This window comes from Stomoxys calcitrans, chromosome 3 (assembly GCF_963082655.1).
Source record: "Stomoxys calcitrans chromosome 3, idStoCalc2.1, whole genome shotgun sequence".
Classification (NCBI taxonomy): domain Eukaryota; kingdom Metazoa; phylum Arthropoda; class Insecta; order Diptera; family Muscidae; genus Stomoxys; species Stomoxys calcitrans.
Window position 1 is genome coordinate 7,303,455 of NC_081554.1, and position 25,536 is coordinate 7,328,990.

Genomic DNA, 25,536 nt, shown 5'->3' on the forward strand with positions numbered 1-25,536 from the left:
TAGGGGACGTCCCACCACCATAACAATCCCCAAATAGGTCGTATTTGCTTATATTGTCATACTGTTAGTCAAGAGATATGCATATACTATTTTCGTCACATGGTATTTTACTAAAAGCTCTTTAATTGTCGAAAATATTGAAAGAATAATTTTGTTCCATATAAAGTAAAAGAACGCACAGCGTAGCGGGCCCGGTTTGGCTAGTTTTCTATAAAAAAAAAATATCTATAAACAACAGGAACTGGGTGAATGACTGATGGTAGTCCAAAAGTTCTATAAAAACATGACCGCAAAATATTGGGTTGCCCAAAAAGTAATTGCGGATTTTTCACAGCTTGCGACTCTGTAATTGCATTCTTTCTTCTGTCCGTTATCAGCTGTTACTTTTTGCCTACTTTAGAAAAAAAGTGTAAAAAAAAGTATATTTGATTAAAGTTCATTCTAAGTTTTATTAAAAATGCATTTACTTTCTTTTAAAAAATCCGCAATTACTTTTTGGGCAACCCAATATATAGATAACGTTGTGAATGCAGACTGGTCTTACATATAAAAATGAATTTGTGTTGGTTTATTTGTTTATATATTCCGAATAGACTCAAAAACGATTGAACAGATTTTCTTGTAACAAATGAAAATTTATTTCTGAAAAAGAAAACACAAACACTGCAATATTATTATACCATAGTTATAAATAAAATCGAATTTTAAAAACTAAGCTAATCATTCACTGCTTCACACGCATACGACAACCGCATTTTTGACAGAGCTTCCATGTCATTTTTACAGCAATTCATTCATGTGAATATCTTTGCGTACGGCATTGTTGTAGCCCTCCTTGTAGCGATACCAAATGGGGCTCTTGACAATTGGATCGGATTTAGCTGTAAAACATAACGAGTATCAAGCGTTAAATTAGTATTTTATAAACAAAAACACATGCAATCAAATAGCTATAATGAAGACAATACAAATTGTCCTCCCACAACCACACCCACCAACATGGATACATCATCGTGGATCACATTGATGATGATGGTTAGATGACGGTTAAGGGTATAGCAGTCCTATTGTATTGGACTTTGGTGTATAAAATAAACAAAACTTTTGACTTAAAACAATACAAAATGTTTACAATGCAACGCTTGAGCTATTACGCCTTGTGCTGTAGGAGCACAGCGACCACCACCACCAACCGCAATAGCAATATGTACTTACTTTCTTCCGCCAATGTTTGTGCTGCTGTTTTACGTTGTATACGACCAAAGAAGTCCTTGGAGATCTGAAAAAAATTACAACATACATTTATTTAGTATCAATGTGTGAGCGTAAGTCTGGGGTGTTCCTTTATATTCGAACTGCTGTTATTGTTATTATGCAACACTTACACTCTAGGTCATAAGAATAAGGCAACATGAATATTTTGCCCTTGGTAAAAAATTTAATTAAAATTTTGTTTTTAGAGAAAATTTAATTAAAATTTTGTGCGTTAAAAAAATTTTTATTGAGATTTTATCTTTGGAGCAATTTTTATTAAATTTTTGCCTTTAAAAAAATTCAATAAAACAGAAAGCCAGACTTGGAAAAAATTTAGTCTTTAAAAAAAATTCATGGAAATTTTGCTTTTGAGCAAATTTCATGGATTCTAAGAATCTTTTTTGTAGAGACAATTTTGCGGACATTTTTTTATAGAAAAAAAATTATTTAAATTTTCACGTTAGAAAAATTTAAAAAAAAATGTTCATGAATATATTTTTTTTTTTTGTAAATTGTAAGGAATTTTTTTTAGAAAAAAAAATTATTTTTCTAACGAAAAATCAATTATGTATATTATGTATCATAAGAGAACATTTCATTAATATTAATTAATTAAAATGTTACCTGTAGGAAATTTTTTATAAAAATTTAATTGAAAATAAAAATGTTTTCAATTAAAAAATTAATTGAATCTTTTTTTTTATTTGAATGCGGATTTTTTCAATTACTATCGTGATTGAAATTTTAGCAATATTTAATTAAAAAATTAATTGATTCAATCATTTTTTTATTTGAATCTTAAAAAAATTTATATCTAAAATGTGATTGAAAATGTAATCTTTTTCAATTAAACAAACAATAACTAACTAGATCACTAACTTTGTTCCTTTTTGTCACTCAATTCGTTTGCCGATTCATTGAAAACAGCTGATTTTATTGAGGGAAAACAGCTGTTTCCATTGAATTGGCGAACGAATCGAGTGACAATAAGTAAAAGCGTGCTAATTCGGCCGTGCCGAATCTTATATAGCCTCCACCTTGGATCGCATTTTTCAAGTTCTGTGAATGACATTTTCAAATAGAAAACATCAGTCATAGAAAAAGACCACCTCCAAAATTTCAGGCAAATAGAGTAATAATAGCGCCCTCCAGAGGCTCAAAAAGTAAAAAAAAAAGGTTTTCTGCCCAAACGCATTTTATTTCATAAAGTTACTGTATCGCTACTCTTTATTTTATAATTCAGAAAACAATATTTTCCGTTTGATTTTTAAAAAAACCCCGGAGGCGTTTTGTTTCTAGAGAGTGATCATGGACCTAAAAATAATTCTCGAAATCGTGTTCCAGTAGTTTTACATATGTGAACCGTTTTCATTGAAATCAAGGGTACGTCCTTTAAAGCGTTTTTTTCGCAAACAATTTGATATAACATTTCAATATTTTCAATTAAATTTTTAATTGACCCAATTAAAAAATTAATTGGATATTTCGACAATTTCAATTATTTTTTTAATTGGATCAATTAACAAATTCATTAAAAATTTTAAATAATTCAATAAATTTTTTTAATTGGATCAATTAAAAAATAAATTGGAATTTTCAAAAATATTCAATCATTTTTTTAATTGAATATGCAATACTATTAATTGAATGTTTTCAATAATCTTTTGCTAAACCTGTGATTGATATTATCATTTTCGTGATTGAAGCAGTTTCAATTAAAAATTAGTTGGATCAATTCATTTCGTCATTGAAACCGATTTTTATTTTTTTCTGTGTAGGCAAAATTTCTTAGAATTTTTGTCTTTAGAGAAAATTTCTTAGAATTTTTGTCTTTAGATAAAATTTCTTAGAAATTTTGTCTTTAGAAAAATTTCTTAGAAATTTTGTCTTTAGAAAAATTTCTTAGAAATTTTGTCTTTAGAAAAATTTCTTAGAAATTTTGTCTTTAGAAAAATTTCTTAGAAATTTTGTCTTTAGAGAAAATTTCTTAAAAATGTTGTCTTTATAAAAAATTTCTTCGAAATTTTGTCTTTAGAGAAAATTTCTTAGAAATTTTGTCTTTAGAGAAAATTTCTTAGAAATTTTGTCTTTATAGAAAATTTCTTAGAAATTTTGTCTTTAGAGAAAATTTTTTAGAAATTTTGTCTTTAGAGAAAATTTCTTAGAAATTTTGTCTTTAGAGAAAATTTCTTAGAAATTTTGTCTTTAGAGAAAATTTCTTAGAAATTTTTTCTTTAGAGAAAATTTCTTAGAAATTTTTTCTTTAGAGAAAAGTTCTTAGAAATTTTGTCTTTAGAGAAAAGTTCTTAGAAATTTTGTAAAAAAAAAATTCTAAGAAATTGGAAACCTATAAAAAAATTTAAATTTTTTCCTTAAAAATGTGTCAACCTATTTTCTTGCCTTTATCAAACAAATTCTATTTGTCCTTATTCAAATAAATATTGGTGTACCGAAATCATAACGACAATAAGTATAACAAAATAATTCCATAACAATACCGCCTGCGATGTGGTGTTTTGCCTTGATTGTTTTTTGCAGTCTGTGTGAAATATCGTCAAAGGGAGAGCATATTATGGGGCTCTAATAACAGCATCTATACCCCCGTCTTACCATGCAGGCAGCAAACCCCCGTCTTACCATGCAGGCAGCAAACTTATGCGTACAATACATTTAAAAATTATTGTTACATAATGTAAATAGTATTTTGTGAACTTTTCAATATCAGCAAGCGTAGCAGCCTGTGGCTTCTTTAGCATTGTTTAGCTATATGCGATGGCAACTTTCTTCTTCTTCTAAATGGAATTTTATTTCCAATTTAACTTTGAATTGTATTTCTAACATGAAAACAAATAAAATCCACATTCTCTGAGACATCTCTAGCAATGATATCATTCTATGCTTTGCTCACCTTTCCCTTCGACCTGCTAAACCAAAAATGTATGGTCTACTTCCTCTTTGGAAAATGCACCGCCCTGAGATTTGATTTCAATTTTACAGGACACCCAAAGCAACAATGGCACCATAATGTTTGATTTTTTTTTTTTGTTGTTTTTCATTCACTTCATCCTCGCATTGGTCTATGGCAGGACGACAACGCCTTAGCCCATGAATGTTTATTTTTCTCAGCGAACCATTGCTGCTGCTCCACCCACTGCCTGTGCAACTTTGTAACTTAAATCAACCCTCTCCCAAGGGGGTATGACAATTGCAAATATGTAGTTAGTGAAGTCAGCCATATCACTTTGGTTGGTGGAGTTCCTGGAAGTGATTTTGTGGTATTTGCTAACTAATATTGTAACCATTTGTTGTTATGATTCGTTTTCCTCGAGATATTCAATTAGAAATATGATTATCTTTAATGATTATAAAGAGGAAGGAGGAAAGAGAAAATGTTTTGAAATGTTGAATTTGAGAATTCTTTTTGTACAGAGTTAGTAGTTATAACTGTTCCATCTGTAGCTAGTCCCTGTCGAATTATATAAAACGTTTTTTCCAAACCAGATCCTCCACTAGTCGATTTCAAGGAGTTGAAATCTTTGTGTGGATTACCCGGGTGATAAGACCTCGTTATAGTTGGACAGGGGCTAAATTATCGAATCTACAACTTTTGTTATAAAAAACCCATTAAACCTTAAATGAAATTTCCATTATGATTCCGAAACATTTGGACTAGACACTAGCAAAATTGTTTTTAACTTTTACTTCCGCGTCAAGCAGGAGATATATAAGATTTGGAATTATAACTATCAACAAAGATTGCTGGTAAAGGGCAGAAGGTTCTTTGAACTTGTCCCAGAAGTCCTCTCCCGTCCCTGGTTTCACAAGGCTGGATTGGAACCTGTAGAAATCAAGACTGTAAACAGGCTGCTTACGAACCACACCTACGATAAAACGTATCTACAGAAATTTACACCTGGTCTGTCGAACATCTGTGGCAGCTTGTCCTGAGTCTGCCGAACGCATGATTTTTATATGTCCCAGGTATGCCGCACTGAGGGCACGATACAACTTGTTTGAGAAATATGATGATCTCAGGACATTATTGTCCAATAAACATTTACCTGATTATAAGTGCCTGGTTTCTTTTATTCAGGAGGCAGGAATATAGGTTTAGTTGTGTTATCCTGTGATATTAGTTTCGTTGTAATTTTGGATGTGTGAAGTCCATATGTATCGTATCTAATTTTACTCTTCTTTGAATCCATTCCAATTTGTCTCATTACCATAAAGCACCCTCGACTGACGACACCGACGAAGTAAGTCTTAACGCTACTGCTGATACATAAGCCGGCTGTGCTTTGCACAATTGGATTTGGAGAGCTGTTCTTGTTTTTTAGCCTACATCACCTGGTGATTATTTTTGTAGTGTGGCAGCTTGGACGACTGTTTCTGGATATAACCTAGCATATGTGGGCTGTGTTTCGCCATTGAATTTAAAGCCCAAAAAAACTTTTACTTCCAAAGCTACGAAGGCCACCGTAGCGCAGAGGTTTGCATGTCCGCCTATGACACTGAACGCCTGGGTACGAATCCTGGCGAAACCATCAGGATTTTTAGCGGTGGTTTTTCCCTCCTAATTTACTGAGCTTGCTGAAGAAAAAAATAGCAGGGTACATAATCCGTCGCGCTGTATATAGCCCAACACATCCCTAGCTCCCAGACAAATAATGGCCATAGTTCGAAGTGGCGCATAGGTTAGCATGTCCGCCTACGATGAAAAATTGAATCAGAAAATTTTTCAGCGGTGGCTATCCCATCCCAGCCATGTTAAAACTCGTCTACCAAGTTGGTGTTGTTGTAGCCACATGTCAATATATGAAGGTGACGATTCCATATAGATCCTATTGGTGAGTAAGCTCGTTCCGGTCCAAAGGACCGTTCGCCGCGGGAACATCATGGCCATTGGTTATTTAAAGGTGCCAACTCGCCTTGTCATATCGAGCATCATAGGCACTCAGCAGTATTTATGCAAAAGCCGGCGCCACCCGGCCTCTCACCGAGACTCTGTACTCCACACCGCTGATTGTCCGTGACTGGAATTGCAACAACTCCGTATGGATCATCCCATTATCCGCAACCTGTGAACGCTCCCGGAAGCTCGCAGCTAAGCTTCTCATGAAAGTTCCAGCCTGTGTGGTGCTCCTACCAAGTGGTGTGACAATGCGGCACGCCGTTCGCACTCGACATAAAAAGTAGGCCCCTTATCATTGAGCTTAAACATTAATAGGACTGCAGTCACAGATAGGAGAGAAGTATCCCCTGTTCCTTAATGGAATATTGATGGGAAATTTAATTGTAATTTAGTCTTTAGTTCGAGGAGCACCAGGTTCCCGAGTACCTCAGCCTAAGGGCGTTTCCAAACGTCCAACATAAATGTTCATAGGCATAATACTGAACATGTTATTCAGGGCCTCTCTTGGGACACTCAACCTAGCTTCAGAGAACAGCACGGCCCTGGCACCCTGTAAGCTCTTTACTATGCTGCCAAGGCCATAGCTGCCCAGAGCGTGATACAATGCCAGATGTGACAATCGGTCAAAATGTTCTCCGCAGCGATCGGGTCCATGCACGGAAACGGGGAGCTTGCCAAGGATCGCTACCCTCATGCAATTATATGGTCACAATAACAACAATATTGGGCGAAGTACCACGGCCCTTAACTCCACTACATTGAGTTGCTGTAGGAGTACAGAGCATTCAGTCCCCTTCTAAGCTTTTCCTTAATTATTCCCCTCCAGTTCATTTTCTACTCAATAATCACAACTTAACAAATCACAGACAAACAGACGTGATAATCGGTCAAAATGTTCTCCGCAGCGATCGGGTCCTTGCACGGAAACGGGGAGCTTGCCAAGGACTGCTACCTTCATGCATGTATATGGTTACAACAACAACAATATCGACTGAAACAACACGGTGAACATCCAGTGTATCGCTCTGGCCAAAGCCCCTAACTCCCCTATATTGAATTGCTGTAGGAGTACAGAGCAGCCAGTCCTCTTCTAAGCCTTTCCTCAATTTTGCTTCTCCAGTTCATTTTCTAGTCAATAATCACACTTAAATAACACACCTAAGTGGCCTCCGGAAAAAACCACCCCTCCATACCTAGGATATTTTCCCTGAAAATAGCCAGCTTACGTTTCCATAAAGTATCAGTTCAGTCCAGTGGTTATACCAAGCTCATTGGTATTCGCCCATCCAGCCAGCTTCCTTGAACCCTTAACGTAGTTAGGAGAAAACTGAAACCCTCCATGATGATTATGTCATGCACTTAGGCAACGATCTCAGCCCTTTCTCCTCAAAAGGATAATCCTCCTGATTAATCCCTTCTCTGGTGATGCTTTGATAATCCTTTCACTTTCAGCATCGCAACAACCCAACACAACGTTAGAGCAATCCCATGGCAGCCGGTTGTACGTACCGGATTGACCCGATGGAATCTTCATCGGCAAGGGCTGCCGCCTCAGTGTACGTGTTTGTCTTTTTTCGTCATGGGAGAGGCACATCCCGGAGTGCCTTCTCCGTATGCTTTTGGTCCGTGCCGGGATTGAAAAGAACCCCGGACCCTGGTTCTGTTCCGTTTGCCAGAACCGCCTTCATCATCGGTCAGTGTCGGTGAGGTGTAACAGGTGCTTGGAGTGGGTACATTTCCGTTCTTGCTCTGGCCTAACTTCGCTACGGGAGTATAGTCATACTGGCTATGTCGCTAGGTGCTGTGCGAACACAGCCAGCAGTGGGTCACAAGCGTCGCCGTCGTCGCCTTCGGCGTCCTCGTCGTCGGACTATGTGACCCCCCCGACCTCTCCCGTACGGCAATTTATGCAAAGACAGCACCCTAGCCCTACTATTGCCAGGCCAGTGTCGGGAAATGTATCGTTCCTGCAGTTAAACTGCAATGGACTGCGAGGCAAGATTGACGAGATTGTGGATTTTATGAGTCGGAAGAGCATATCGGTCGCAGCGATCCAGGAGACAAAGCTGACTAACACCTGCAGCTTGCACAGTTGTCACGGCTACAATGTGCTACGTAAGGATCGCTCAAGGAATGGAGGTGGGGGATTGGCCTTCGTTATACACCATTCCGTGCAGTATAGACCTATCTCGCCTGCGCTTGACGCTAGTGACCCATACATGGAATGTATGGGGGTAGCAGTCAAGTCTGGTACTGCCGAGATAGAGATATACAACGTGTATATACCGCCGGTTGGCAGCTGTGTCCCGATTAATGGCCAGGCCTACAGCCCCGACATAAGTGGGTTGCTATCTGGCCATAGTCGTCTGGTTCTGGGGGATTTCAATGCACATCACTCGTCATGGCATTCTCCCCTAGGCAACGACCAGCGTGGCATAGCTTTGGCAGAGCAGATAGATAGCTCCACGTTTTGCACGGTGAATGAGGATGCCCCCACTAGGATTACGAGGAGGTGCAGCAGCTCGCCAGACATCTCAATCGCATCCCCTGATCTCCTGAGTGACGTATCCTGGCAAGCCGTCATCTCTTTGGGGTCAGACCACCTCCCCATAATCCTCACCATCGACCGACCACCCGACTTCATAACCTCTGAGCGCCGATCGTTCATCAACTATAAGAAGGCCAATTGGACTGGCTTCAGAGAGTATACCAATCGCCGCTTCAATGAACTGCCACCCCCCTCTGATGTGCTTGTGGCCGAGAGGAAATTCCGAGACATCATCAACGCAGCAGCCGCTCGCTTTATACCAGCCGGTCGAATACCGCAAGTGCGACCCAATTTCCCGGCGCAAGCAGTGGTACTCGCAGACGAGCGTGATGGGATTCGTGCTATGGACCCCGCTAACCCCAGAATCAGCGAGCTGAATCTGGAAATAAACAGGGTAGTCAACGAACATAAGCGGAATTTGTGGCTGGAACACTTGGAGCAATGTAACTTAGGCACCGGTGCAGGCAAATTGTGGGTCACTGTTAAGTCTCTCTCGAACCCCGGTAGACGGGACGACAGGACCTCAGTCACTTTTGGCGAGTTAACCGTGACTGGTCCGAAGAGATGCGCCAGGTTGTTCAACCGTCAATTTATCGTGCATCCCGAGAGAGACAGGGCAAGGAGGAGAGCCATTCGCCGTATTCGTGGTCTCCGAGCCGATGAACAGCCATCACAATTTACCGTGGGCGAAGTTACGAATGTCATCCGTGGCGCCAAATCTTCCAAGGCGTTGGGCCCCGACGGAATCTCTACATTGATGCTGAAGAATCTGGATTTACCTGGAGTTGAGTACCTTACCACTGTCCTTAACCTGTCATTGAACACTCTTATAGTTCCCGATGTCTGGAAAATGGGCAGAGTGATCCCGCTACTGAAGCCTGGTAAAGACCCGAGTTTGGGGGAGTCGTACAGACCGATCTCCCTTCTCTCACCAGTGGCTAAGACGCTTGAGGCATTACTCCTCCCGAGCCTCGTAGGAGAATTTCCATTCGCCGAGCATCAACACGGTTTTCGGAGACTGCACAGCACAACAACAGCTTTGCATGCCATCACCACACACATTTGCCGTGGCTTCAATCAACCCAGGCCATGTGATAGGACGGTCCTCGTGGCATTGGACCTATCGAAGGCATTCGACACGGTCAGCCATGCCAAATTATTTGAGGACATCGCCAACACGTCCCTCCAGCCAGGCCTTAAACGTTGGGTCGCGAATTATCTGTGTGGACGCCAGTCATTTGTGGAATTTAGGGATAAGAAGTCAAAACACCGTAGAGTGAAACAGGGAGTTCCCCAAGGCGGGGTGATATCTCCGGCTCTGTTTAACCTCTACCTTTCCTCCATCCCACCTCCTCCAGACGGCATAGAGATCGTATCATATGCGGACGACTGTACGATCTTGGCATCAGGCCCCCCACCCATTGATGACATCTGCGATAGGTTGAACGTCTACCTCAACGAGCTTGCCTCATATTTCGCTGCAAGAAATCTGAAGATATCCGCCACCAAATCTTCAGCCACACTGTTCACTACAAATACGCGTGAGGTGAATTCTGAGCTGACTGTGATGGTCGATGGAGAATTGATTCCGACCATCAAGTGTCCCAAAATACTTGGCGTCACATTTGACAGCTCCTACACTTTCTCCCCACATGCCACAGCAATCTGCAAGTCAAAAGTAGAAACAAGGTCCTCAAGTCACTCGCTGGCAGCACTTGGGGTGCAGACAAAGAAACCTTGTTGACCACGTACAAAGCAATTGGCCGGTCTGTGGTAAGTTATGCAGCGCCAGTGTGGTCACGTCAGCTTTGTGACACGCAGTGGAATAATATTCAGATCTGTCAGAATGCCGCCCTCCGAACTGCGACGGGCTGCCTCCTTAGTTCTCATGTGGACCACCTCCACCAGGAGACAAAGATCCTACCAGTGCGAAGACATAACTACATGCTGTCTAAGCAATACCTTTTGGGCTGTTATCGCAGAAATCATCCAAATCATCATCTTGTGGATAGATACCCACCGCCCAGAAGCCTTAAGGTAGATCTACATGATCTAGAGCGTGAGGTCCAGCGCTACAAGAGAGAACCTCTAGATCAAGCGGCATATCAAGCGGGTCTGAACAACATTCATGCAGACACGGTAGCAGACGCGTTAACTGGCTACCGGGTGAATGTAGTCCTTGGAGTACGACCGCCACCCATTGCACCCGAAGAAATCGACCTCCCCCGGCAAACCAGAGTGATTCTGGCTCAATTACGTTCCGGCAGATGCAGCCGCCTCAATTCCCACAGAGCTAGGATTGATGCCGACGTGCAAGATGTATGTCCCGACTGTAACCAGGGACCGCACGATACACGTCACCTGTTTAACTGCCCGGCCAGACCCACTCGACTCAGACCCACATCCCTGTGGACGCACCCCATCTTAGTCGCGGAGTTCCTGGGTCTTGACACTCAACAGAATCAAGCAGACGAAAGATAGTACACAATAAACTGCTACAACAACAACAACAACAACGTTAGAGAGCGTATCCACATGTCCGACCGAGGTGCATGCAACTTCACGTTATTAAAAGCCCCTTTCCTTTGGTGTTGAAAATCACATCGTGAAGGGCACTGTCAACCGACCGTAAGCATGCTAATAGATGCCTACCAGTGAAGGGTGGTGCATACCAAGTGGTGTCAAGTATTTTCTTCAGGGTCTTTAGCGCGGTTTCCTCGCTTTCGGGATGAAAACCACCATTGCCTCCACTTTTCAGTCGGCTAAGCAAAATTAATTGGTAAAAATCCCTTTAAGACCTTGCAATACTTGAAGAGTTGAAAAAAATTCACCGCACAGGCTATCATTCCCTCCCTATCTACCACGGATATTGCCTCAGATTTCAATTTTCCCAGAACTTGCACATATAACGATACATAAGCGTCCCGTCGTTTAATAGGAACGTCAGTTGTCCAATGCTATACAACTAACACCCTGATCTGTAATAACAACAACAATAAACAATTCAATGATAATGACAACATATGTGACCGTTTGAGTTAAATTCTCCTTTTCAATTTAACCTCCAGAAAACTATTTTTTTCCAACTATTGGTAAAATCGATCAACTCAATAATTCAGTTTTCCATATTTTCTTTAGCCATAGATTTTTCAAAAATTACCAACCTTTTTAGTCAGCAAATAGTGGTGTAACCAACATAATCTTAAATGCCTATCACGTTCTTTTCAGCAGCATTGCATGCTTCCTGCCTTTGGTCTTTATGCACACAAAGCAAAATTAGGATAACACCAAAAAGAATGGAGGCACCTTTAAGCACATAACTACTAAATGCTGTAAAAGTTACTCCATTTTTGCTATGCAAATTGTTGGCATGCAACTCCTTATTCAGTTTTCTTCAGCCAATGATGATGGCAAAGAATAACTGATGAAGGCATCAGTTATGGCACGTACAGCATGGTTATGCATGTAGTATATGATGATTTGAAGTTTTTCTTTTTCGTTTTCTGCTTAAGCAGCCTAAAATCCACTGAACCACTTACCGCTTCATTAGCTTTCGCACTGGCTGCTTGATCAATGCGTTTTGGTTTCAAACGCTGCAAATGATTGGGCAAATTAGTGGGTGAAGTATCATTTGTAGCTTTAGCTGTGGGCCGTGGCTTGGCCTTGGCTTGAGATTTACGTTCTGTTTGTTCCATAGCCTTGGGCGTTGAGCGATGTATGCGTTCCAGTTCTACCTCACGCGTTATTAGCTGGCGACCAAAATAGGTTAGCGTAATGCCTTGAAAGCCTGGGAATTGAGACAAGGCATCCAGATCAGGTTCCATGCGGAAAATATATGGACCATCAGCAGATTTAACCTGGTGATAGGTAATGCCCAAATCGGCCATAATTTCCACACAATGCTTAAGATCCTGTTGTTCTCTGTAAACGGGGATGTGGGAGTTTATTATGTAGGGAGAGCTCATAGCATTTTGTTATACTCACTTTTGCGATAGCAATTGCACTGCCACAGATCTAAGTTGAGGCGATAGAATTCTCTTTAGCAGCGGTACGGTCTCCAACAAAACTGCTTGACCCTGACCCACACCAATGGCTCCACATGTAAAGGATTTTCTAAGAGATTGGAATATGTTCTTTTGTGTGGTCTGCTTTTGATTGAACTAAAGAAATAATTTAAGAGGACGAAAGCAACAAAAAAACGAAAGTTACAAACGATTCAATTAAAAAGGGGTATTGCTATACCAAAAGATTTTCTTAATGGAAAACATGCCAAAGCAAACAGCAATTTTTGTGTTATGCTTAGAGGAGCAAATGCAAACAGCAAAGCGAATCATCCATCCATCCAAGCATTCATTCATTTGCATAGACCCCTCTACCATAATGCAGCTCTTGTGTGTTTATTTTATGTTTCTACACATTTAATCTCTTGATTGCATTTTATTCATTAAAATGATCATACAAAAATCTACTTATGCACTTCCTAAGGACGACAGGCCCAAAGGCCATAAATGCACACACCAAGCAGCCAGCCTCACGCCCCCCGTTTTAAGGCTGAGATAAACAAAAGCCCATTCACAAGCGAAAATAACATTTAGAGAAGACAAACAAAAACGCCCCAACGACGACATACTCCCTCCCTACTCTATTCATTTGCGGCGAATTGAATTATAAAACATTAATGACATGATGATGTCATTCAGTGGGGGGATGATGGATGAATGATGTATTGCAGCAACAGCAGCAATATCTCGTTCCTCCTTACTCCTACTACTACTACTACCTACCTCAAAGGATTTGGTGGGGAAGCTTATTTTAGGCCAAGCCAACGAGGCAAACAACATGTGCCATATCACAAAACCATACTGCAAATAGGGGTAGACGGTATAATTCTGTTGCTGATGGATTTGTCGTTGCAGGGTATCGGAGAAACAAAACCATTGTGTGGCTTGCACAATGCCATTTAGATCGGGATCAGGCATTTTCTGTTGTAAATAATTTTCATAAACACCCTGCATTAGACTGAAAGCAAGAAAAAACCAAAAATAGGGGGCAAATCATCTTGCGATAAGGGAATTTATAACAACTTACCGCTCATAATCTCCCCCAGAATGCACCACATCTAAGACATGCCGCACTCGCGTACTCATTGACATATCGGTCATTGTAACCTGAGCCTCTTCCTCACCACGAACTTGAGTCAATTGTTTTTTGGGACGTTGAATCTGCAATGTAAAATTAAGAGTAACTTTAGGAGCGAGTTGTGTATTCCAATATCCTCTATTGACTGCTTACCCTAAATATTGAACCCCAGACTTCGAATAAACCCTGATGTCTATCCTTTTGCCCCAAATTGTTATTAAGCACATCTTGAAGACTAAGACCCTTCTTTTGGGCGCTAAAAAGACAAATATGTATATAAAATGAATTTCTTTAAACATGGATGCAAAGATTGCCTAATGCTCAAATATGAAAAAATATTGATAAATGTTTATGAGTATGTTTGCAATGGACTTAAGGAAAGCTGAACCAATTTTCTTTACACATTCAACAATGGGTAAAATGGTCCTTTGTTTAAAATGGAGGCAAATTCAAAGCCAAGCAGAAAGGCTTTGAATTTGGATATTAAGATCCCCCTGCCTCTATGTCCCCCTCTCTTGTTGTTATCGTAGCCACATTTGCATGTGATGGAGGCGATCCTCATCAAGCTCCTGTAGGTGGGCAAGGACGTTCCGGTCCAAAAGAGCAATTGCTGCGGGAACAGCGTGACCATTGATTATTTAGAGACTTCAATAACTCGCATATCATATCGAGAATCATAGGCACTCAGTATTTATGCAGAGTCCATGCCGCCCTGCCAGACTCTTCGCTCGATATCGCTGATGGTTCGCCACCGCCGTTGCAACTACTCACTATGGAGCATTCCATCATCCGCAACCTGTGGACGCGGCCGTGCCGGAGAAATCTGTTCCTAATAATTTAATGTAAAATTTATAAGACCCATTTTAGTAGGCCCCCGTTTAACTAGCACTCAACTGCGCGAGAGTTGATCTTATCCTTTTGTTACAGTTCATCTGAATCCACAGATTAGTTTTCATTGTCTCAATGGCTTGTTTTTTACTTCTGGTTACAACGCTGTACATTTTGTTTTTATTTGCAGTACGTACTTGAAAAATTGCATAGTCGATATACAGCAACGCACATCATTTCCAGATTTTTCAGCCAAAGCTATTAAAGAACCAAAATCTGTCTTTAATCTCTCCTTTTGGGCAACTTGTATCAAGCGTTCTGCCAGGCGTGCTGAATCAATGGGTGGAAAGGTGACAACAAAGGCAATTTGACGCAAAGGTCTTAAAGCGGGATCATAAACATCGTTACATATGCATATAATGGGACGTTTAAGGACATTGTGAGCTGCTTTACCCCCAGCTTTTCCTTTTGCTTTGAGGGGTACACTATCGGTAACAAATTTGACCAAAAACTCTATGGACTGACGAGGCGCACCATCAATTTCATCTAGAAATAGAACAAATTTTAGCATATACTTGCCCACTTAATTGTCCCATACTTTACCTAATATTATACAGTTGGGTTTCTTATTCTCATTCAAAACGGAAGACATTTGTGTACCATTCTCCAAGGCCAATTTAAAAGCTTCGGGACTTCTATCATCCGAGGCATTTACCTCTCGCACATTATAGCCCGCATGACGTGCTATTGTATGTGCCAGTGTGGTCTTACCCAGACCTGGTGGACCACACAGCAAGGCCACCTTCTGAATGGGCCTGCCCATTTCATCGACGTTAGTATTGAGAAATTGTTTGTTTTTTCTAGAACGCCAACCACCATTCGATTCGAATTTGCCAGTTCGTTTATTAAAACTGTTTAACTCTTCACTTTTGCCAGCAATAGCCTGCAATGCCTTGAATTCTCTAAAACAAAAAACAAATAAAATTTAGCAACATTGAATTATTTTTTGTTACAAATATAGTGCGTACTTGCCAAAGACCACTTTGTCCCACATTTTCAACCAATACAAAAGCGACCTATTGGTCATTTCATCGGACAAAAGATCAATGTATTTGCGGGGTTTGTATTTTTCCACCCATAAACGTGTGTCAGCATTGGCAACAGGTTCCACTACAATAGGAGCATGTTCCTGACTTGGCCCTTCCTTATTTGTGGTTAATCTCTTGAGCACCAATTCGTTAGCCTCTTCCCAGATTTTTTCTCGATGTTCACCCAAGAGACTTTCAAGGCCACCAGCAGCTTTAATTTCATTAATGGCCTTAGTCTCATATTCCTCTGAATGGAAACGTACATAAACTCTTTCTTGATCACTACGCCACAGAGGCAAGAACGGCCATTGAGGCAAGCTATAAGACAAATTACGCATTTTGAAAGCATGTAAGGCTTCCAAACGGGCCAAGCTGTCTGGACGTACGGTTTTACTTTGTTCCCTCAACTTTCTGCGGGTTTCCAAAATCTTTTCAATATCTTCTAGATCTTTTTCCTCTTCAGTGCGAGCCTTTTTAACCGCAGGATCTTCATAGGTGTCATCGCCAAATATATCGGCTATGTCACCAAACAAATCTCTTTCCAAACGTTTACGTTTGGTGTTTGCTCTCTGTAATTCCTCTAATGCCCTGTTGGCAGTGGATGGTCTCATATCCAATTCCTCTTCCGGTTCATTCAAATCCACCACCTCTTGTATGGGAGCCATTTTATGCTTAGTTGTGAATGGGGTAGACGCTCCACGAGCAGGTGGCTGCTTTGGCGTGCCAAATAAACGTCTATTAACTGGTCCACCTCCACCGGCCACCGAGGACAGTTGAGAGTCATCTCCGAAACTTATCTGAGAAAGTTGTGGAGAATTTAAGGAGATTTGACTTAGCACAGATTTGGGATTCAAAATAGATTTATTCGGGACAACATTCATAAGGTCTGAAAATGGTAGAAAGTTAAGTGGTTGAAAGCATTAAGCTCCCAGGATAGGCGAAACAACTCACTTTGATCCTCAAACTCATTCATCATCTCCAACTCATCCTGATACTGGAGCTCAAACTCCTCATTTTCATCGGGATATTGATCCATGGTAGGTTGTAATGAATGGTAGCTGTTGTATATGTGAAATAACCAACACCCAACTGGGTTTAATCGCGATTGTTAATGACACTTAAGCAAGTTTGTTGATATTTTCATTTCCTGGTGTTTTTTTTTGCGGTTTTGTTTTGCTTTCACACAGATAAAAGATTTTGGCGCCCTTTCTCACTGTAATAGGGATGTTCGCATGGTAAGACTTTAAGGCCCGAAGTCAGCTGTCGAGAGGCGATGTAGTTCACACATGAAGATTTCAAATACAAATTTGCCCATGAACATTCCACTAAGGAACTGGGGCAAACTTCTCACATATCAATAGTGCTGTCCGATTCAAATTTTAGGCTCAATGATAAGGGGCCTCCTATTTTTAGGCGAGTCCGAACGGCGTACCGCAATGCGACACGTCTTTGGGAGAAGTTTTAACATGGCATAGTACCTCACAAACGTCGCCATCATTAGGAGGGGATAAGGATCCACTAATAGAAGGTTAGGTCGCTTGCAAAACATAAAGTAGATAGGCCCCATTATCATCATGTCAAATCTGCCCATTGAAAATGTCATCAAATAGAAGAAATCGTAAACAAAGATTAAATGTAAAAAGAGAACAAGTTGACATCCTCATTGCCAAGTACTGCCAAAAATTAATAAAACTGTATGTCGGCTGAGCCAGGGTTCAAACCAATTCGTTCAGCGTCATAGGCGGACATGCTAACCTCTGTGCTGCGGTGGCCTCTAAGAAGATTGCTTTTAGCTGACATCACACCAGCAGACTTATCATATGTAAATTTAAAAAAAATAGCAGCTCTGACAGTTATACGCATCATGTGATACCAAGGCGGATTTAAAAAGGTGGTCTCACGCAAACAGCTGTTAACAGCCGGCCATGTTTGACGTTATTAAGATGACAAATTTTTGTTTGCATTCTCTTTGTTGTTATCTTCTTTCTCGCATATTCTACGCGCATGCATGTACACGTATACATACATAAATTTCTTTATGTGTGTTGGCAAAATGTCGACCAGCTTGATGACAATATGGCGAAATGCACCATATGATTTGTGGCTGTTGTACAATTGAGACCACCTTTAAAGCTGGAGTTACATACCACGCAGGATTCACTGAATAAGGTTAAGCCAAGCAATCAGCCGACATACATTTTTTTTAATATTTGGTAGTACTTGGCATTGAGGATGTCAACTTGTTCTCTTTTTACATTCATTCTTTGTTTACGTTTTCATCTACTTCATGACATTTTCAATCGGCAGATTTGACATCCTTAATGATGTTAATAGGACCTATCCACTTAATGCTTTCGCAAGTGACTTAACCTTCTATTAGTGAATCCTGCATACCACGCAAAGCACTTATGCGTGCTTAAGCAATCAGATGCGCCCTCATACGTTTGTTGGGTTGAGTTACATACCATGCGTCTTTTGCTGCACACGAATTTCTAAAAATCAGCTTCTTTATGTCATTTCCATAGTTAATTTCGATGAAAATTGGCAATAATGTGGTTTAATATTATTGTAATAAAAGAATTTTTCTAATTTAGGGACTACAAAACAGAATCTATTATCTGAAAAAGTAAGAAATTTTCTACTGAGTGAAATCAGCTTGTTTTAAAAAAAGTAATCGACGAAAAAACCTCTCAACTGTAATGATATGTTGTACTACAAATTCTGTTGAGATTATAATGTGGTTACAATTTGTTTAGCTATTTGCACTACAAACATAAATTAAGTTATCAAGAGGTTATGATTTCTCGTTCAAGTTTTAGGTTAAAAATAAACAACAGATGTCGCTAAAGTGATTTGTTGAAGAACTGACCACAACAACAGTTATCGTGTGTAAAATTGATTTAAAAAGTTTAATTTTGTAAAGTTTCCTTTTGTTGTCCAGTTCCACCAACTTTAAAAGTACATAGCTGTGCAATTTTATATTTTGAAGTAAATTAAAGAAATTATTATTTAATTTGACTTTTTGAAAAATAATTATTTGCCTTGAAAAGGCTACAATACTAATCTGACTGGATAACTGTTTAATATCTGCGTCCAAAGAAGTTGGCGATTGCGATCCATATAAGACATTTTGTTTGTCTTATAGTTTTCTAACATCCTGAATATTAAGGAAACATAAATATATGATTTTTATAATTGATAGTCCGTCTGTCTGCCTGTCGAAGGCACGCTAACATTCGGAGAAGTAAAGGTAGGTGCTTTAAATTTTCTCTCTTAAGGATGGTACTATATTTGTTTTTCGCCGATTACTTTCTTGAGATAATAGATTTTAAAGCACAAAAACTTTCTGATTCCGTTCAGTAGGTAATTTCATTAAAATGTTACCATTACTAATGGTAAAATTTTAATTAAATTGTTGGTTTCGAAAAGTTTCATAAAATTAATCGTAAAAACAAAGGGTTTTCAATGGTGAAAAATAAACATAGTACCAGCCATTACTGATGTAATTTGGTTGTGATTATAAATGGGTCATTTAGGTCCATGTTTCGATGTATTATGATCTCGAGATTGAAATTCGCTGTAAATTGCAAATTTTGCCTATGAACATTCCACTAAGGAACAGGGGCAAACTTCTTACATATCAATGAGTTCAGTCCGAACGGCGTGTCGCAGTGCGACACCTCTTTGGAGAGAAGTTTTACATAGTACTTCACAAATGTTGCCAGCATTAAGAAGGGAAAACCACCGCCGAAAATGTTTTCTGATGGTCTCGCCAGGATTCGAACCCTGGCGCTTAGCGTCATAGGCGGACATGCTAACCTCTGCGCTACGGTGGAATTCGCTTTAGTGGCAGTTATTATTCGATTTAGCTTGACTTTACAATGAGTGCAGTCCGATTAAATTTTGAGCTTAATGATAAGGGGCTTCCCTTTTATGCCGAGTCCGAACGGCATGCCGCATAGCGTCACCAGAAGTGCCAGTTTGCAAGGAGTCGGATGGCATATCTACTCTCTTTCACTGTCTATTGATATAGTAGCCTCTTGTATGCAATCAGAAATCACAAGCTATCCCGCCACGGTGCGCTCTAAAAACTATAAAGTAACCTCTTAAAAGAAAATTTTATGTAAGGAATTGCGTGCTACTTACAAAATCTTTATTTGTTTTCAATACCACTCCCCTAAGTTGGTTCATGTCTGGTATTGTCTCCACCCAAGTGTCAATATCTGTTAGACGCGAAGCCGGGCAAAGACAAAGGAAAAGCTCAAACGTCTTATCATCTTCCCCGCATGCCCTACACATGCTATCATTTGCCGTACCGATTTTACATAAATGAGCTGGTAGTCCTATGTGTCCCGTCAGGATACCAATAGCTATACTTCTTGCTTCCTTTCAGTAATCGCCTCGTCTTCTCACGATCTGGATGCCCCCCCCCTAGGATTTTCGCCGTCCTACCGACCGTTTCGCTGTTCCACAATGTTGCATGCGCAATCGTCGCCCACTCCCTTAACTCGGACTCTGGCGACCCGAAAGGCTTCGGGTTAATCAAGTTTATTGACGGCAGTCCTCTGGCCTTCACCGCCAAATCGTCTGCCCTTTCATTTCCCCTTACTGTGAGGATATTAAAAACATCATTGTTTTACGTACAACGTATGCCACCATATCAAATGTGTATTTTTTTTTTATTTAATAATTCTTATCAAAGAAAAAAAGTAAGAGGAATGAAACAAACGATCTCAATAGTTTCTCAACATTATTTTGTCCACACAAGGCATTTTGTGAATATAGAAATGTAAGTGTATGCCACATTTAGCATACAAGGCATTAATGCGAATAATATCACAACAAGATAATGAACTACAAAACTAACATTAACAATTATAATATACATATGCAGTATAAAGATGATAATAATAATAATAAAAAGGAGCTATGAAATCTTAAGCTAAAAACAATGATACCCCAAGGGAGAAGTTTTCAGTGTGCTTGAGAAAGTTTCAATTATTTTTTCATTTTGTAGCCCTCCTTAAACCCATAGCTGGCGGCTTCTAGAAATGAAAAAAGAAAAAAAGAATTTAACAAAATCAATACATTGTTTATTTGGTTTGTTTCTAGTTGGTTACTCTCAAAATCTGGGGTGTAGGACATGAAAAATTCTCCCAACAATTTGCCAGGAGGCAAGTCCCAGGTTGCAGAACCTCCATAACGGACAGGCAAGACGGCGGCATCTATATGTTTAGTCAAGGATTTCATGTCCTTGCCGTGGAAGAAGATCTGAAATAAAAAACAAACAAAAAAGTTTAACATATTCTAGTCTCTCTCTCGCTCTTTCTTTCCCCCCATTTTCATACGTACCCTCTTTCTCAATTTCTCTCTGATGAAAGGTTTGAAGATATTAAAGAGTATATTGAAAATATACGAATTATTCACAATATGCACTGCTTTCAAACGCACACAAATGCACTCTTGTATGTAATCCAACAACATGGCGGCAAAATGTGGTGTAAATTGCATTATGTGACCCATGGGCAAGCCTTCAACATCGATGATGACAACGGCACCACATATTTGCGACAAAGGTTCAACCATAGCACCCAAGACAGCCAATTGAATGCCTCTAAAAAGATCGAGTAGGCTAACCTCCGAAGGTTTCCATCTCTCTGTTCAAAAAGAAAGAATTGCTTTCGATTAAGCTAAGGTCCAAAATGATTTTTGGTTGAGAGACTTACTGCCAACATCCAATACAAGGATTCTACGTCCATGTTGATCTCTATTGGGCAATAGTTTGAGTAGTTCAGCATTAAAGACATGCTGCACTCTTGCTGGAACAATATCGCGACAGGCTTCGCCATATTTCTGCAGCATATTATAGAAGTGAGTGATCTGGAAAATAAATAAAATTGATTATTTGGTTCATGACGAAAGTTCTATATTATATAAAGGAAAGCGAATGTTGGGGTCTTGTTCTCCTAGGACTACTGTTAAAGCTATTCGCCTCGGATACCTGGACTTTGGTGTATAACCCATAGAACTGGGACATGACATTCAAGTCAAAACCCATGCAATTAGAAAAATGTCAAAGTGGCTTTTGGCTGAAATTGGTATGTAAAGAGCTCTAATGTTATTTGAAACACATGCCAAATATAATTCAGATAGGTCGACAAGTAGATATAGCCTTTATATGAGCTGATCTTCCGATACGACCCCTAAAACATCCCATACCGAATAAGGTCCTTTGGGTACACGAGAAGTTATAGCAACCGTGCAAACCGGTTCCCGATTTGATTTCTGGATTCCCAAACATCCTCATTTAACTGGGTGAGTTTAATGGAAGGCAAATCTCAGCCCACCGGGATATCATTGTTAAAGGGATGAATGTATAGGGAAATGACAGGTGGAATCCCTAGATCATAGATCAAAAGATGATGTTCTTGCCAGGATTCAAACCTAGGCATTTAGCATTATAGGGGGATATGTTAAATTCTCATATTCTGGAAATGCTACTAGAATTGGTTGTCTGGACATTTGGTCCAGGCTGTCTGTAACTTTTCTCAGCCTTTCCCATATCTACTCTTCTTTGATTGAGGCTGCAACTGCCCTCCTTCAGTACTCTAAATTTCCTCAGTCTAAGCGCTATTAATTCGCAAAGCTTTCGATTATATAGTAATCAAGTGTAGATTTCAGTTATATCGTGAACCCGAAGCAGGCCAGCGAAACTTCCCAAACTCCCAAAGATAAGTCTTCCTGAAAACAGTCCACCACATATGATATGATAAAAGCACAAAGCCTTACCGAAGATGCCAAGAACATCTCGGAGTCATGAGAAAGTCTAACAAGCTTTGCTGGGTTCTAAGACCATCAAGGTGTGCCGGAAAATGAGACCAACAAAGTGTGGACTGAGGCTTGTAGGGAACCCAAAACCATGTGGCCTGGTTTTTCTGCAATTGTGGAGCACAGGATTATAGGTGAACATACATATACATATTATATATTTAAAGTTTTGACCTTTTTCCGCAAATGAGAAATTTGGTTTCGAAGTCCGAATTGGATTCGAAGTTGTGGATGTGGCGATCCTCGTTAAGCTCGTTCCGGTCCAAAGGACCGATTGCCGCGGGAACAGGGTGACCATTGGTTATTTAAAGGCGCCAATAACCCGCCTTGTCATATAGATCTTCATAGGCACTCAGTATTTATGCAAGAGCCGGTGCCGCCCAACCTCTAACTAAGATTTGCCGCGACTGCAATTGCAGCTACTCCGAAAGGAGACTTCCACTATCAGCAACCTTTGGACACGTCCAGTAGCTCGCAAATAAGCTTCTTATGACAGCAATGAACACCAAAAAGTTCGGACCTCAATGTTCCAGACTGTTTGGGGAGAAGTTTTTACATGGTATATTACCTCACAAATGTCGCCAGCATTAGGATACGATAACCACCGTAAACAATCTTTTCTGATGTTCCGGCCAAGATTCGAACCCAGCCGTTCAGCGTCATATGTGGACATGCATCTCTGCGCTGCGGTGTCTTTAAAAAAACAGGATCCTCAATAACCTCCTAGGTTCCTTAATAACCTCTTATGTTCCTTAATAACGTCGGCGAAACGTTGTCCATAAAAAAGCGGAAAAGTAGTACTCTGCTTAGAGTGAGGAAAATGGCAAAAACAAATCAAAGTGGCAACACTTGAAACCAATGCCGGCTTAATTTTTGTATGTTTTATTGGTTATTTATTTATTTACGAAAATATAAATTAAAAACAGTAAATACAGACAAAAAACGGGGTTTAGTATGGAAACAAACAGATTAGATTGCTGTCAAATTCTGCCCGCGGACCAATTAAAAATTTCCGGAAAATTTGACAGAAATCAAATATTTTTGTTTCCATACAAAAACACATTTCTTTATCTGCATTTATTGTTTTCTTTATTTTATATATTGTTTTCCCAAATAAATAAAGTAATAGGAACCATTGAAACCAATGAAAAAAATTAAAATGATGCCGGCAATAGTTTCAAGTGGTACCACTATAGTATTTTTTGCCATTTTCCTCATTATAAACAGAATACTACTTGTCCGCCGATTTTCAGCCAATGCTTCGCCGACGTTTTTTTTTATATGGAGTTTGACAGCATTCCGTTCAAAAAACTGAACAGAATACTCAGCTTTAAGCTGAGTTGTCTGTTTAGCTTTTCGATGCGACAAAGTTAACCAACATTTAAACCCATTCACGACACTTAGCATATGATTTTGATTTGTTTACTGTTCAAAAATTGGTTTGCGAGAAAATCTTTTATTAAACTCATTTTTAACAACACTATGGCAATATTCATTGCAATCAACATTAGAAATACCGTAATGGAGGTGATTTTTTAGAAATTCGTATACAGTAGAAGACGCATTATTTGTAACTCAATCCAAAAGAGGTTTAAGCGCATACATATATGATGCACAAGGTTAGTAACTCTGCCTTCAGTGAATTCTGGAATTTGTCCATGAGATAGCATTGGTTCAAAGTTGACCTAATACAAAAATGTTACAGTATAAGTCATTTTTCTTCGACGTAGTGGTTTTTAGCGAAAAAATACACCAACAACCACATTGTTCTACAATAATGACAACTGGATTGAAGCTGAAATATTTGTGTTGCTTTTGATCGCTCTTAAATTTGATGAGTAAACTTGTTTTACTTGAAAAATTTTGCTGAGATCTTACAAGTAGGTAAGTGTGAATTAACTCACAAGTTTATAGGGACTACTTTTTTTTTGTATGCGTGGAAATAATGTTTTAGATTTCGTTGTAACTTACTCTGTTAAGGGCACTCTCGGGATAATAATGTGTGGGTCTCAAGAACATTCTCAAATAAAAGTCATCGGTGGGTAAGCACAAATTTGTGTCAGCTGTAAGTGAAGTAAGACAGTATAGAAATTATTCAGTTTACTCAAAAACAATTCCTCACCACTCACCCAATATCATTTGTTTTAATTTTTCCATGGCTTCCTCAGCAACTTCCGGAGTTTCTCGCAACTCTTTGCGGGCAATTTCATAGGCCCATTGTGGGGGCTCATCAGGTTCCATGCGAATAATTGCCGAGCCCAAATCAATGACGGCCATATTATTGCTGTCGTAAGACAATGACTTTGGATTACCCATCTTTGAGTGTCTTGGTTTCGAAGTGTGTCGTCTGACGCGATATTAAATCAATCTGAAATGGTAAAAAAGCCAAAGATTTTATTTGAAATTTTTTCCGTTTTGCCAATTTATGACATATTCTGAAAACCAATGACTAATGATGGGTGTGTGTGTGTTTTTTTTTGTGGACATGTCTGAGGTTGTTGCTATTGGCTTTGATTTAGTGTTAAATATTAATTTGTTTTCTTTGATTTTGTATTGCAAACATTGATTAGCTTGTTGTTCATCTATTCATCCGTTTGTGCCTACCTATCGATACACGTACAGCAACAATACTGAATTCTCAATCAGTACACGTTTCAAGTATAGCTTTGAGAACGAAAGTATTTTTTTTTTATTTTTGGATACCTATATGTATCCACGAAATCGTATATGTACGTCGTCGTTCCCCTTCGTTCCCAATTCTGAAGAATAATTAACTTTATTGTTGTTTTATTGGGAACGTAATGGAATCAAATCTGCAGGAGAATATATTGAATGATGTTTTCTTCGAAATAAATACGGATTTTGAATAATAACAAGTAAATGGAAGAATCTTATATAACCTCTACTGGGCATGGACGTCGCAGCTACCAAGAAAAGTC

General features: G+C 39.5%; 2 protein-coding genes across 4 annotated transcripts in view; both read right to left on the reverse strand.

Moving 5' to 3' along the window:
* Positions 1–614: 614 nt before the first annotated feature.
* On the reverse strand, positions 615–16,975 carry LOC106090332 (chromosome transmission fidelity protein 18 homolog). The gene is made up of 11 exons (XM_013256487.2): positions 16,721–16,975; positions 15,710–16,655; positions 15,285–15,643; positions 14,879–15,227; positions 14,007–14,109; positions 13,803–13,936; positions 13,499–13,733; positions 12,699–12,874; positions 12,254–12,635; positions 1,216–1,279; positions 615–881 (listed from the first exon to the last, which is right to left on the reverse strand). The coding sequence occupies exons 1-11, from the start codon at positions 16,803–16,805 to the stop codon at positions 781–783; spliced, it is 2,934 nt and encodes a 977-aa protein (XP_013111941.2). The 5' UTR covers positions 16,806–16,975; the 3' UTR covers positions 615–780.
* Positions 16,976–20,502: 3,527 nt separating this feature from the next.
* Positions 20,503–25,536, reverse strand: part of LOC106090335 (alpha-tocopherol transfer protein-like) — a 32,100-nt gene continuing 27,066 nt past the window's right edge. For 2 of the 3 annotated variants that reach the window (XM_013256491.2, XM_013256493.2), the window contains exons 2-7: positions 24,727–24,965; positions 24,569–24,660; positions 21,496–21,649; positions 21,122–21,426; positions 20,890–21,040; positions 20,503–20,814 (exon numbers count right to left, since the gene is read on the reverse strand). In XM_013256491.2, coding sequence (XP_013111945.1) covers positions 20,768–20,814; positions 20,890–21,040; positions 21,122–21,426; positions 21,496–21,649; positions 24,569–24,660; positions 24,727–24,913 — 936 coding nt within the window. In that variant the 5' untranslated portion in view covers positions 24,914–24,965 and the 3' untranslated portion in view covers positions 20,503–20,767. Of the gene's footprint in view, positions 20,815–20,889; positions 21,041–21,121; positions 21,427–21,495; positions 21,650–24,568; positions 24,661–24,726; positions 24,966–25,201; positions 25,284–25,536 lie in introns of those variants that run through there. The other variant, XM_013256492.2, reaches the window with a different exon arrangement.